Here is a 14971-nt window from a genome sequence, read left to right as displayed (position 1 = left end):
TTCGAGGTGGCGTCTCCAGGTCTTAAATGCAGCTTTGATGGCCAGGGGCTCCCTCTCCCAGATCATGTACTTGTTGCTCAGCAGGCGTACATTGGCAGGAATAGTAAATGCATGGCCGGGGAGAACCCCCATACTGGAGCAGAATTGCACCAATAACAGTGCTAGAAGTGTCCATATCCACAAGGAAAGGCCAAGCCAAGTCAGGATGGATGAGGCAGGGTTCCTTTGAAAAGTGGTGCTTGAGCCCGTGAAAGGCTTGAGAAGCGGCCTCATCCCACTGGAAGGAGATCTGGGTTCTGAGAAGCTGAGTTAGGGGCTGGCCCAATGCAGCATACCCAGGAAGGAAGGTATGGTTATAATTGGCAATGCCGAAGAAGTGCTGCAACTGTTCGCGATTCCAGGGCTCTTCCCATTGCAGGACGGCCTGCACCTTGGATGGGTCCATCTGAACTCCTTGGTGGGTCAGGCATTGGCCCAGGAAATACATGGTGGTCTGGCTGAAAGAGCACTTGGAAAGTTTCTCCAGCACCTTTTGAACATGGGTCGGGTGCTCCCAGCGGGATCGGGAGTATATAAAGATGTCATCCAATTAGATGAGGTAGTCTCAAAAGGTGTCATTGTTAAAACGTTGCTCAACTAGAGGTGCAGCAGGGGACATGACATAACGGGTGACCACTGTAAGTGGTGCATTATCTGTTGCACAGAAATGGCCAATATAAGCAGCTCCCTTTGGCAACTGATGCCCTAGGCAAAAGTGCCCATGGAGAAAATGTTAAAAGAATTTCTTCATATACATAAACAATAACATTCTTGGGATTGTACAAGAAGTTCTGTATTTAGATTCCTCCATGCACCTGTTCAGAAGATAGTTTCATGTACAGCTTGCTTCGACAGTGTTTAATTTTCTCTGTGGAGGAGAGCTGCTCCATCAGAATCAGCCCTGGCAAATTAGTGTGGTAATCTACACATACAGAATTCCTTGTACGAACATGTAGCATTTCCTGCACAGTCATTCTGGACGTTCTTATTTTTTCTTACCAAAAGAGTTTAACAGATAGCAATATCTTAGTCGTGTTACATGTCGCCTGAAGGAAACTGCTCTCAGCTTGAATTAAGGCTCTCAGATTTTTAACCGCACACTAATTGCTTGTGTTTCTAAAAAACACATTAGGCAAGCAGACTTCTAGGGCCTCATTATGTTTCCAGCTGTGTGGGTATGCAGTCTAATCCCTATGGTTCATTAGCCAATTGTTACCAAAAGCTAAGGTGGTCCCTGGGAGCCGTGCATTACAGCATCCTTGGAGAAATATTGATAATCACCTTTAAACGGAGGATGTCAACATTTAGGTATTTTATGCACACACTAAAGAATTAAGCCACATGCCAGCTCTGCAGGAGGGAGATTTGCCTTTACATGTGATGTTATCGGCAGGCCTGATGCTCATATTGTTTGACCAAGTATAGATTTCATCTCTTTCAGTCCGTTTCACAATATGGCCATTTTCAATGCATCATATATTTTCAAAAGATTTAGCAGGAAGTAGCTGTATTAATCTTGAAGAAAATATTAGAAGCTGTGTTGATGGTATCTAAAATCCATTTAAAATAAATAGAATATACAGGACAGGATATTTAAGAATGATGTTAAGCACTTTCAGCTAATTTATTTATTTATTTATTTATTTATTTATTTATTTATTTATTTATTTATTTATTTATTTATCATACTTCTATACCGCCCTCCCCGGAGGCTCAGGGCGGTTTACATTATAACAGAGAACAATACATAAAACAGTCTGTAAAACATGTATAACTGATAACTAATAATTGTAACCAAATAACAACACAGTATAACAGTAAACAATATAGTAATACAAACAGGTCCAGGGCTTATTGATGGGATTCTGAGGGCGGGGGGGGGAGCAGGGGCCCTTGGTCGCTGATTGATTACGTCTGGTCTCGGCCAAATGCCTGGTGGAGGAGCTCCTCTTTGCAGGCCCTGTGGAACTGTTTAAGCTCTGTCAGGGCACTGATCTCCTCTGGGAGCTCATTCCACCAGGTAGGGGCCAGAACAGAGAATGCTCTGGCCCTGGTCGAGACCAGGCGGACTTCTTTAGAGCCAGGGATCCTTAGCTGATTGGAGGCAGTAGAGCGCAGAGCTCTTTTGGGGGCTATGTATGTTAGTCATACGTGCTAGTCTTTTGCACTGTATGTTCATTGACAGAAGATCATCTGTAATGAATGCAACATTGAAGTGTGGTTCTGGTTTGTGTTGTGCTTGATGGTTTCAGAGCCCAGGTGACTTTCCACACTTTGCATGGGGGTCTACAATATTGGCTTGATTCCATCAGTAATGTCCACAGAGAGAAGGGATTTCACTGACTGTAATGTCCTCACCTCATTTCTCTCAGTGCAACCCAAAATGCCTCTTGAAATTCTGCTTCTAGACATATCATGAATGAGAATGTGGAATCAGAAAAAATCACAAACACAGACTCCAAATACCACCTGCAGAAATCTTCTGCAGGATCCAGCCCTTTGATAGATATCAGTGGTTTGTGATTGCCATTGATCCCAGCCAGAGTCCTCCAGTGCACAAGGGATATTCAAAACAGAGGCTGAACTAGTGTCACCAGGCTTTTGGGGTGCTTGAAAGCAGCAAGACATCCTTCCCACTCTTTCTAAAGCCTTGTGTGAAATGAGACATTCGTGAGATCCCTGCATGTATTAGTGAAAGAACGGTTTAGTTTCTCACCTGGCATAAAGTGAAAAAACTTCCTCTCCTCCAAGTTCTCTACAAATAAATGAAGAACCTGGGAAGAAGTCTCTGACTTGCAACCAGGACAAACAGTCATCAAAAAAAAGGTTATGGTTCCTGTTGGCCATGTGACAAGTGCTGTCTGTGGCCCCCTCACTTGGCACAATGAAAGTATTTTTATATATGTATGGGGACCATTTATTACTTGTCCGTAGCCTGCTATATCCTTGGTATAATATGATGCCATGAACCAGCAAAAGCACATCTGTTCTGAATGGCTGGTCAGCAAAACATAAGACTTTCTGGCAGACACAAATTTGCAACTGCAGTAGATGTTTACAGGTTTGGTGATTCCAAGGCACAACAAATAAGTGATATTGGCACAGTAGCTGTTGCACTTCAGATATGGTCACTTTCCCAGCAGAGTGATTGAGCAGCTGGAACACATACTTGAAAAACTCCCCTCCTGGATTTTTGTGTCGCTGCTTTCTGTCTGTTGAAGGCGTTAGCAAAAATTGGCCATTCGTTTTTGGTCTTTATCTTTCGTAACAGAAAACTATAAAATCACCTGACTAATAACTTAAGTCACCCAGCTCTATCTTTCTTCCACGCTGTTTTCACCCCCATTCCCTTCCTAGACCTTTCAGTTAAAAGCAGAAGAAGAATGTCACCCAGTTTCACAGATCTCGGGACCTATCTTCACACCCAGTTGAGATGGAAGTGATCAAGCAATAAGCTTGCCTCTCTTCCAGATACCCAATACATGTGACAAGGCTAAATTGCCTAATAAAAAAGCCTCTACCATTTGATAGTTATCATTGTAGTGTGAACTGTATCTCTCGGTTTTGTAAGAGCAGTTATTTGAATGGTTTCTTTGAAAGAGGCATGCAGTCAAAAGAACAACCTTTCTTGGTCCAAGGGCTTGTGAGGAAAATGTGATAAACATTGCATTTCTGTAAATTAAATAAGCAAAATCCACAACTGGGCTTACAGAGCTGGTAAAATCATGTTCCAGTTTATCAAATTGTTGGCTTGGTTCATTTAATTAAAAGTTAAATTGAAGGCAGACCATTTATTCCTCTCTCTGCATTCTGACTTGAGATCTGTGCACATCCACCGTTAGGCTTATTTTGCTGTTCAGTATAAAATACTACGAGGTGACTGGTCTGTGTGGGGCTATAAAAATCCACACCAAAGCTTTCAATGTGTTATTAAAAATAGTTCTTCTGCACTGTCAAGGGTTGACGTAGCAGAGCCTGGAACGTTAGTGAAATCCCTAGTTTAAGCTTACAGGGGTTGAGTAAATTAACTCTGTTAAATCAGGACAATGCATTTTGAATACAGATTTCTGTTGAAAGGATTACATTGAATAATTAAAATTCAAACAATGGAGAGGCAAAGGAATACACTGTATGTGCTTCCTGCACCAGGAATAACTATGCTGTTAGTAATGCATTGTGTTTTGTGTCTCATTACGGGTGAATTTCAGCTCCAATAGTTTGGACTCCAACAATAACTTCAGTTCATAGAGGAATCTTCCATTCATGAAATAACCTTCTGTGAACAGGATAAATAACCTTATTTGAACAGGAGAAACCCTTCTGTGTATGGAGAATTCCTCCTTGAATAGAAAAGCACTTTTGGATGCAATCCTTTATTTCCATGGCAAGTTGCACATGATTCTACTACTTTCCCCAGTTTTCTGCCTATTCAAAGGCTGTCTTCTCTTGCTTGCAAGGAAGTAAATGGAGACAAGTTTGCAGAGGACTTCACAATGACATTTATGCTTCTGTCTTAAACAGTGGTGGTTGTATTGCTCTGACTGTTTAAAGTGGTATTGTTTTTATTAGAAGGTTTGTACTATTGCAGTGGCTTTAGTCTATATTTTATCTAATAGGCTTTGAATGCCACCTCAGGAGGTTTTTTGGGGGGGGGAGGTATTACTGGGTAAAAATGATTTTAATAGATACTTTTTCACCTGCTGGCTTATTCTGGTGATTATTCTATACCCACAGCTGTATTTATTTGCAAGTGAAATTTAGCTGCATTGTCATTGTTATCTGTTTTAAGATTAACTTTGTTCCCTCGGTTCTTAGAAAGGCTTAGAGGTAAAAGCAGGTGACCATAGAAGAACCTAGCTTAAGGGCTTTTGCTAACCCCTGTTCTTTTCTCCGCCTTTCCACAGCCCTCTGTTCGCAGTCTCCTTTGCTGTCTCCTGTGCAGTTCCAGGACTTGCCCTGCTGACTTTGGCAGTGAATCCTCTTACTGGGGCCCTGGGAGCCTTCAACATTGTCCTGTACACATGCTGTTACACCCTACTGAAAAGGATGAGCATTGTCAACACCTGGGTGGGAGCCGTGGTTGGTGCCATTCCCCCCATCATGGGCTGGACAGCAGCGTCAGGTGGTCTAGATGCAGGTGAGGAATTCAATGCAAGACCATTGGACTGCAAAGATAAAGAGGGACAAGAGTCTTTTGGGGTTTTGTTCAGCTGGAAGCTACTATATGGTAAAAAGGAAGTCTTCTCTTCCTTGCAAATAGATTTTTAAAAATCAGTATTGCTACAGTGATTTAGGAGTTGCACCTTCCAGATTATATTGCACGTTGTTCTCCTTGATTGACTGATGTTCTCCTCTTGGCTACTGCACTCAGTTTCCAAATCTCTATTTTCCTTTATCTTCTTGTGGTTAACTCATCCTCTCAGCTGGCTCTAAAGCTGTCACTGATTTTTCCCACTTCCACCTGTTCTGCCTAACTATTGGGCTCACTTCATCAATTCCAAGGAGCCCCACTTGGTACCTTCAGGCCTTTCTACATTATGTATCATCAGCTTGGAATAGTGTCCCTCATCCCCAGTAATTGTGCCCCCTACAGTTGTTGCATTCAGAAAATACTATTTGAAGTCTTCTTTTCAGGTTTTTTCCCTACATCTGTGCTGACTATGAATATTATTTTTCTAAAAATGAGAAGAATTTCCATATACATGTTCTCCAATTGCTCTTTTTATTTACCGCTGATGACCAAACCATGTTAAAAAGAAACCTTGGTACCTCTCTTACCTTTGCTCACACGTACTCATTGCTTTCTAGAGCAATAGTGCATTACCATGTGCCTTTTTAGGATATCATATTCCTGCAACAGAATCCTTAGAATGCTGTTATCCTGACAGATGTGCAAATTTGATAATTTGCCCAGAAGTGAGAGTTGCATGGACTTTATAATATGTATGGATTAAGAGGAAAGTTGCGGGAAGTCCTGAGTCAAGCTGTGATGCAGTAGAAAGATATAATGAAAAATAGTTTGTCTCCATTCAAAACTTTCATGTTCTCTGTACATTTTCTTGGCTTTTTCTGTGTCTCTCGAAGGAGAATTCAAAAATCAGGATGGAGCCTAGGTATAGAATGTCGTTTCCTGTGCCATGCCTTTGTTTGTTTGTTTGTTTGTTTGTTTATATCTCAACTTATATACCACTGCTCTCAGAGACTCATGGTGGTTTACAATAAAAGAATAAAAGAACCCTTTATCCTTTTGCTCAAGAATCCCTGGCCTTCACACCTTGTCATTGTCCTCCTTTACCATCACCAAACTTCACCTGAGCACTTCTGCAAAGCATACCTCATATTTCTTGAAAGCGAATTGTTGGATTAAACAGACCTATTTGAAGTGAATATATGAACAGATTGAAATCAAATATAGATCACTCTGCCTATGGGGTTTGGGTTCCCTAAGTGCAGAATTTGAATGTTGCTTTGGCATAAAAGCCCAGTGAGCATCTCTGCACATGCCAGAAACTACAAAATGCTTGTTTACTACAAGTTTTAACTGCCTGCTTTTAAAACTAAATGTTTCATCTTGCCCCTTTCCTGCCTCCCCAGCTGATAGCACAGATTCCTTCATTCCTGCAGCATGTTGATTAGTTTTTAGGCATAGCAAGAACACCTTCAACGTAGACGAATGAAGTATGCCATCTGCAACATGAGTTGACTCCCCTAGCCTATGAGGCATGTGTCTGGCTTTAAGTATATGGTGTGGAAATACATTTGCACCTTGTTAAAAAGAAAAAGACAGACTACCCAACAGAACAGCAGCAAAGAATGTGAAATAGGGGAGACAGAAATCTTAAGAAGGCTGCCCAGGATTTAATTGGTGTGCTATGTTTACATTTTATTGGAGAGTGCCTTCTAAAATAAGCAATCAGTTTCTCTCCTGTTTATTATACTAAAACTAGTAACTCAGGGTGGATCATCTTTTTCATTCTCCCTTTGGGCAATGTTTTAACCATCAAAACTGCTGCTTGCTTCTGAAGGTAAGTGGAATATTGCCAGCACCACCAGTGTAGTTTGGAGTACGCTTCCTTGATTAGTTCTGAGAATTTACTTCTTTTTTTTCTATAAACAGCAGTTCTGGAAGAAGTTCTGATGTGTTAAACAAAATATGAACCTATTCTTGGAGAAGCTTGGTTAGGCTTAAACCAACAGGGCTGAAAGCCATCACTTTTATTACCCATGGTGGTTGTAAGAAGCACAGCAGCAACAATCCTGTATGGTAGATCATCAGTGTTGCATTATAAGCGATCATTCAAAGCCTCGCATCAAGTTTGCATGACCTGAGTCCAGGAAGTCAGCTGTCTTGGCAGCTTCCAAGCCTAAGAAGACATACATGTTCCATTGGAAGTACAGAGAGCTTCCGTTTCCAAGAGTCTGTTGTTTGTTTTTATAAATCCTGACAGTCCATGTGATTGTGACTTCGGTTATTTCCCCCTCCCTGATCTGCTAGTGTTATTGTACTTTCTCTTTTAAACCTGGGAACAATGTTTTTGGATACGTTTTTTCTTGTCAAAAACACACAGCACATCTTTAAAAAGGTAACTTTAAAATGAAAGCTGTTTCAGGCTATTGAGAAATTTGAAGGTGTTTGTTACATTTTTATATCGCCCTCCCTTGCAGTTCAAGGTGGTTCACAGGGAAGATGAAATCCAATACGATAGATACAACATAAATTCAAAATCATAAATACACTATCAATGGCAACAACATCAACAATGTTGAACATTTACTTATTTACTGTTTAACTATTAACATTTCAACCATAATCAGATCAGGATTGCTCCACGGTGTGTTTAGTAGCCATATCTGGTAGGACGGAGTTCTGGAGGGCCCAGTAGATGTTGTCAGTTCACTGGCCTTAACCAAATGTTTGACAAGAGAGCTCCATTTTGCAGGCCCTACAGAACTGTGCTAGCTCCAACAGGGCCACTGTGTTCTGGACCGGTTGTAGTTTCCAAAGCTGGGATAAGTATAGGCCCACGTAGAACGAGTTGTAGAAATCCAGTCTAGAGGTGACTGCCACATGGATCACTGTGGCTAGGTGTTCTGAGGCCAAGTAGGGCACCAGTCGTTTGGCTTGGTGCAGGTGGAAAAACGCCAGCCACCCTACTCTTGTGACATGCATTTTTATAGAGAAGGAGGCGTTCAGGATCACGCCCAGGTTCCTGTGAATTGTGACCGCTGAAAGTAGATCAGCTATGGAGGCCACAGGTACGAACTGTATTAAGATTCAGACATTTCTTCCAGAATATTGTATCTGCAGATATTGTCAGTATTTATTGCTTTTAAAACAGTCAGAACAATCTGTCTATAGAGTACCAAGGTTTGGGTTCAGCAGCAAAAGAACATAACAAGAGCCCTGCTATATTAGACCAATCCAGCATCCTGCCTTACACAGTGGCCAACCAGTTTCTCCAGAGGACCAACAAAAGGCATAGAGGCTAAGGCTTTCTCCTGATGTTCCTCCTGGCAGTATATTTCCAGAGTATAACATTTTGAGAGTCACAGCTCCCTTCATATCTGACAAAGCGAGCTTTAACTCGCAACAGCCTGAACCCTTCAAATCTTGTTGGCCTTTAGGGTGCTACCAGCTCTTCTGTTGCAGTCCAGCATAGCTAGTCATATGAAACTCTCAGTAGTGTGTTTATTTTCGTACATTTCTAGTCCATTTCCAGTCACCATGTTCATACCTGTCATGATAGGTCAGAGTGGAAGTAGCCAAAATAAATAAATAAATAAATAAATAAAAGACCAAAAAGTATAGGTTCTCCTCTTACAAATGCTCTGAGAACCTGATCAAAACCTTTTCTCTTGCTGGCGTAATTTGGGTTTTGTAACATATAGCCTTGACTGCATTATTATAGTAAATAATTCCCACCCAAAAGGAGAATAGTAGTGACAATATTAGCCATCTATGTAGACAGCAGGAAACACATGAGTAGGCACCCACAATTGCCATGCTGGGGATTTGGGGGGGCTGTGTGTTCATTGCAGAATAAAAGGCTTGGAGGCTTCCTGAGTGCTAAATTCCATATTATTTGGAAAATCAGAATTTTGCAGATGGAGGCAATTTGCATGAACTAGCATGGATAGCAGATTTCAATGTACCTATGCCATGTCCCCAGACTTTCTCTTATCCCATCCTTTGAATACAGTAAGTGTTACCACTATAACCCAAGAGTCTTTTTTAGTGTTACTGCATTTCCACATGCAGTAGATTCTGATAGCCTTGCTGCAATATTTGAAATTCACTCTAGGGACTTCAGAACATGGCAACACCATGCCTTAAGATTACATCCCGTTCAAACCACCCAGTTTGCTAGAAGTGGCATGTACAGGTCTTTGCCATAATGTGCTTTATCAGTTAAAGGGATTTACTTGGGATAGATGGTGGTGGCAGAGTAGATAACAGCCTCGCAAGCGTAGCAACATTAGAGACCTACAGTGGCCTCGAGCCATCCCTATTACTTCTCCCAAGAATGTTTATCTCAAGAGACTATTTAGTTTATCTCAGATGCCCCACTTCTGCCTTCTGTTTTCCTGAAAAACATCTTGTCCTGATTTTCATTCATTTTCTAAAAATTTAAATAATTCCTGGGGCTATGGAATTTGTAGACTGCCTCTGTGTGTACCAATGGTAATCATGCAGAGGCTGATTTTCAAATTGCCTCGACTTTGTAATTCAAATGGGGTTGTGTGGTAGACATTAATTATGTCAGCCAACATCTATTTACAAATGGGGATTTAAAACTGGGCAGTCCTTATCAGCAAGTGACATTTGGCAGATGGATGGGTTTAGTAACAAAACAGCAAGGGGAAAGGAAAAAGACGATTGTGTATGGCCCTTGTCTGCTCTGCAGGAGCATAGAAAAGAGAAAGCTTCACTTTGTTCAGAATAAATAGCACTGATCTTTGTTCCTATTTCCTTCAAATGATTTTTTAATTAACAAGTTCATGTTTTTAACAGGCTACTGGCAAAATCAGTGGCCAAGTGGTTTTAGAGAAAAGGTGTAGATCATATTTGCCTGTAATACGTTCTGTCTGAGGAAAGATGGGACTTCGGATTGACGTTTCTCTCTACTTCAGAAACGTTGCTGACCCTGTAGAGTTTGCAGGGAAGGCAGAAAGATACTGACATGCTAGCATGGGATACCCAAAGGCCAGAGGACCACCTTTCTCCATGCAGCGAATATGAAGGCAGATGGGCAGTGTTAACTGGCAACTGACTTTTGTGTAATAAGACAAAAGTTAGTCGATGATCCCTTCCCACCCCTGCTTTCTTCTGCAGACACAAAGCAATTGTAATTTTGCCATTGGGACACCTGAGGGACTGGTGCAATCAAAGTCAAAACCCAGTCAATAAGTTAATTGTCATCTACGCACTGTATACAGCTGGGTTAAGCTTCTACTGCTTTATCTTCCAAATAAAGAATATTCGTCCCTGAAGAACAGCTGTTCAGTTCATTCCACCTTCTGAATCTATGTGTCAGTCTAGCCAGTAGGGGTCACCAGAGCAGTTGCAGGAAAGGTGAGCTGCCTTGGGAAAGGTCAGTGTGCTATGTTGAAGAAGCTCAAAACAATATCCCGCTAAGTACAGTAACTTTACAAAAGCATAGCACAAGCACGCTATTTGAACTGTCCCTTTGCAAAGCTGCAGCTACTCATTTTTACCCCTGCAATGAAAACCCTGCTTCACAATCTAGAATTTTCTGCCCTCGACTGTTATCTCAGTCCTACTCCCAATTTCATTTCAGAACTATGCCACCAAAGTAATTCACTTTTTCTAACTGCTCAAACGATGTGTCACCCTTTCTAAAACACCTATGCAGCCTTCCTCACCACTTCCAGATACAGCATCAACTTAAAGTCCTTCACAGCCTCCCTCCCCCCCCCTTTTCTCTCTGTTTTTTCCCCCCTGCAATATATCCCTCCCCATGACATCCAGGGTTCCAATGAGATTCAGTGGGTGACCTTGGTCCAGTTACACTCTCTCTCGCTTTCTCTTTTCCTCTCCTCTTAGTTTAACCTACCTCACAAAGTGATTACTAAGATAAATAGAGTTAGGAAAAGCCATGTAGGCCACCCTGGACCAAGGTAAAAGCTAATTGGATGTTCTCCCAACTCCCCCTCAGAACACTTGTGAGAAAACACCTCTCTCTTTCCTTCAAATGCCAGAGTTAGAGAGGCATATGAAGCTCATGACAAAGCAATGTTGTCTTAAAATAAAAAAGCAGCAGTGCTTTACACTTCACTATGACTCCTCCTTCTGATCCCTGTCGCATACTTATAGCAACTCAGGTGGAAAGGTTTAAATGGCAACCAACTTTCTCATTCGTAAATTTCTCAAAAAAGCATGCATACAAATTGGTTGCTCTGGCAAATAAAATATATCTCTTTCATTACCCGAGAGCATAATGCTAAACCTCTGGCCTTGAAAATCGCATGCCTTTTGCAAGACTGTAATTTAAGGATTTCTGTTTTAGTTCTCTGGACGCATTTAAAAAATGCTAAGCAAGAGTAACTTTGATTGGAAGTTAAGTAAGAGCTGGTAGTTACGTAAGCCTATTATGCACGGCCGCCGAAACAGTGATTTCGGGTCACATGGAAAACGCAGAGGGGGAAGACGCGAAGCAAACCGCTTATGCACGGGACGGGATGCAACGGCGGCAAAACAGAGTAACCGGAAGCTCCGCTTTCTTCCGCGTTTCGCTAACACAGCTTTTTTGGCTGCATGCACCGAATCTGCGGCCAGTTGCAGCCGGCGCTGTGCGTTATCAGTGATTTTAGGCGTCGCCATTCCACCCCGAATGCAGACCTTTCCCTCCGTGCATAATGGGCCATAGGGAGAATTCGTAATTCCATGGGAAACTGCTATATACATAATTTCAAAAATAATTTATGATATATGCCAATTTATTATAGTCCTTGAAGTCAGAGTTTTGTTCAGGTTCATTGTTTACATAGAAAAATAGATGTTGTAATCTCTTAAAACTGAAGTCTTCTGTCAAATGGGTGCAGCCAAGCAGTGAGTTCAGAAACCCCAAATCTTTGCCGCTTAAATTAATAGGACTTTGAAGTACTTATCTTTGCCTGGGATATGTGTCCACTATGCTGCAGTGTGTCACAAATTGAATTTTATGAGTAAAGGCTTGCATATATCTTTGTTTTAAATTCAGTTAATATTTTCAAAAGGACACAATTGATTTTTTTTATATTTAATTCCAATTTTAATAATCTCTGGTACAAATTTAAAAATCAGGTTTCATACAACGTTAATTAAATTCTAGAATGTCTTGGATCCCTTCGCTTCTGTCACAATATTTGCAATCACGTTGCTGTATGCAAAGCACATTCTGATAATATTTGCCCATGCAATATCAAAAGCACTGTAAGCTGAAAATACAGTTTACCTATTGCAACTGTATCTTCTTTCATTCATTGGGGAAGGATATACATTTGTTTGATTTGGGGTGGGGTAGTTTTTTGGGGGAGCATATTCAGATCATTTTACTATTAACATTTTTAACCGCCACAAGCCGGCCAGACCAGGAGAAGTGGTAAACAAATCAAATTAATAATAATAAATAATACATTATTATTATTAGTAGTAGTAATAGTAATAATAATTATATTATTATAATTATTATATTGTATAATTATTATTAGTAGTAGTATTAGTAATAATAGTAATACAGATTTGCCAAACTATTCAGGCAGAGATAAGGTTGAATTCTACTTTTTAAATTTTCAGTGCTGACCATGGGCCAGTTTGAAGTACTGTTATATAACTGCTAGTAGTTTTTATACTGAAGAAAATTGTCTAATCTCATTCATCTAGACTAAAGAGGAGTAATTTGTTTCAGCATCTTTTAGCTAAGAGGAGCCAGCTTGTGCTGTACAAAGATAGAAGAAAACAACCACAAACAGTTCTAAGTACAGGCCATTAATGGCTAAACTTAGACTTCAAAATCCCCATAACTTCTTCTGTAAACTAAATTTGTAGTTTGTTTCCTGGAGATACAAGAAGCTGATGTTTCTCCTTCCTACCCCCCAGTGTGTCAGTCAATGACCAAAATCTGGAAATAATTTTAAAATTCCTTCATATTATTCAAGGCAGAAGAATTACCAAAATTGTGCTCTAAGCAAAACGGCATTCTTGGGTTGCCAAGGCAGTAAACAATGGCTTTAGGAAAGCAGTAAGACTTCAACATCTGTTTTGGAGCTGATATTTTAACCATTCTGTGTTTATTTTACATGCCTGGTTAGCTATCTCTCAGTCATATATATATATATATATATATATATATATATAGCCAAAAACCAGGACAATGAAAGAAGTGGCAAGTATGTCTGGAGTGCCAGCTGTAAGCCCTGCTTTCTATGTCTAGTTTTTAAATATAAAATCCCTTTGGCCTTCGTCTGAGTTTGTAAATGATAACACCGTTATGCAAAGCACGCTTCCATGCCAGCCTTTCTCATATATCCAGGACCATTATGAATGGGAAATGTACTTATTGTGCTCTTAGGCCACACACCAAAACATAATCGCTAGTGTCCTGAAAATGTATTTTTCCTTTGCTTTCCTAAAAGCTTCATTTTAAAGAATTGCTTCACTTGCAGAAGAACCTATAGGGGTTCATGCTGGAGCTAGTAAAGCGCTCTCCTGAGCATGGGAAATGGATCACTGTCATCCAGGTCTGTTCCTGTTGTAATAAAATGGTAAAGGTAAAGGTATCCCCTGTGTAAGCACTGAGTCTGACCCTTGGGGTGACACCCTCCAGTGTTTTCATGGCAGACTCAATACAGGGTGGCCTTGCCGGTGCCTTCCCCAGTCATTACCGTTTTACCCCCCAGCAAGCTGGGTACTCGTTTTACCGACCTTGGAAGGATGGAAGGCTGATAGACTATCTTTAACTAGTGTAGCCCATGCCAGGGCTACAAGGCCCCTTGAGATACCCATGCCAGGGCTGCCAAGTCTCCCTCCTGAGTAAACTGATTACAAGGGACCAGTAGCTAGTAGAAACATTTGAGAGAGGAGCATTATGATTACTGCTCTGCTAGCAACTAACATTAGCATCACTTCAATTCTGTACTTCAGCCATGTTGAACCCTTGGGTTTGTGGCTTGAAAAAAACTGGGGTTCTCAGTGTTCCATTGCACTAAACAGCCAGTTTCTATATTGAAGGGAAAGCAATGAAGCTCTGCCTTTTTATGGAGCCTTAATGATTATTTGCTGTCTACTGCAGCACCTTCTAGAAAATGTTTTGAATTCAGTCAAACGTTGGAAGGGTTATCTTTCCTATGTCTCTTTGGCACATCTAGTTAGTAGTTAAAAGGGTCTGTGACTGGGAATTCCTGTCTCCTTTGCCATGCTGATTGTTTTGAAGAGGGCGTAATACATGCAAGACATTGATAAAGTAGTATCAGAGCATAGCACTTTCTGATTATATCATTTTCTGGGCTGGACAAGTACATGAAGCTGCTGAGCTCCTGCGGGAAATCTTGGTGTAAACTGCATGGAGCTTTTATTCCAACCCCGAATCGATTCAGTCCCTGCCCTCTACATAGAATGCAATTTCCATTTGGATTTGGGGCGATTTAAATTTTCCTTCTGCAGTAAGGATTGATCCGGAGTGACCCTACCTTTATTGTGCAATATCTTAGACTGCTTTTAAGCCTGAATATATTATAAAATCGCATTGTTTTGAATCTGGGCTCTCCTCCGTGGTAGAAGACCCGTGATTGGCTACAGGTGATCATGTGACAAGCCTGCCTTAAAGGAGAAGCCCCTAATTTCTCTCAATTTCTGTCGGCCTTGGATTTTTTTTGTGCCTTCTTCGTTCCCCCCCACCACCTTCAAGAAAAGAAAGGATTTTTTCCTCCCTCC

At 41.0% G+C, this 14971-nt stretch overlaps 1 protein-coding gene across 2 annotated transcripts in view; it reads left to right on the top strand.

Moving 5' to 3' along the window:
* The window catches only part of COX10 (cytochrome c oxidase assembly factor heme A:farnesyltransferase COX10), a 176221-nt gene that overhangs the window by 159034 nt on the left and 2216 nt on the right, over positions 1 to 14971 (top strand). For both annotated transcript variants that reach the window (XM_077327554.1, XM_077327555.1), the window contains exon 6: positions 4944 to 5176. In XM_077327554.1, the coding sequence (XP_077183669.1) occupies positions 4944 to 5176 (233 nt within the window). The remainder of the gene's footprint in view (positions 1 to 4943; positions 5177 to 14971) is intronic.

The sequence above is a fragment of the Paroedura picta genome, chromosome 3, assembly GCF_049243985.1.
Source record: "Paroedura picta isolate Pp20150507F chromosome 3, Ppicta_v3.0, whole genome shotgun sequence".
Lineage (NCBI taxonomy): Eukaryota > Metazoa > Chordata > Lepidosauria > Squamata > Gekkonidae > Paroedura > Paroedura picta.
Note: the sequence above shows the minus strand (reverse complement) of the source record. Positions and strands in the feature narration are given on the sequence as shown.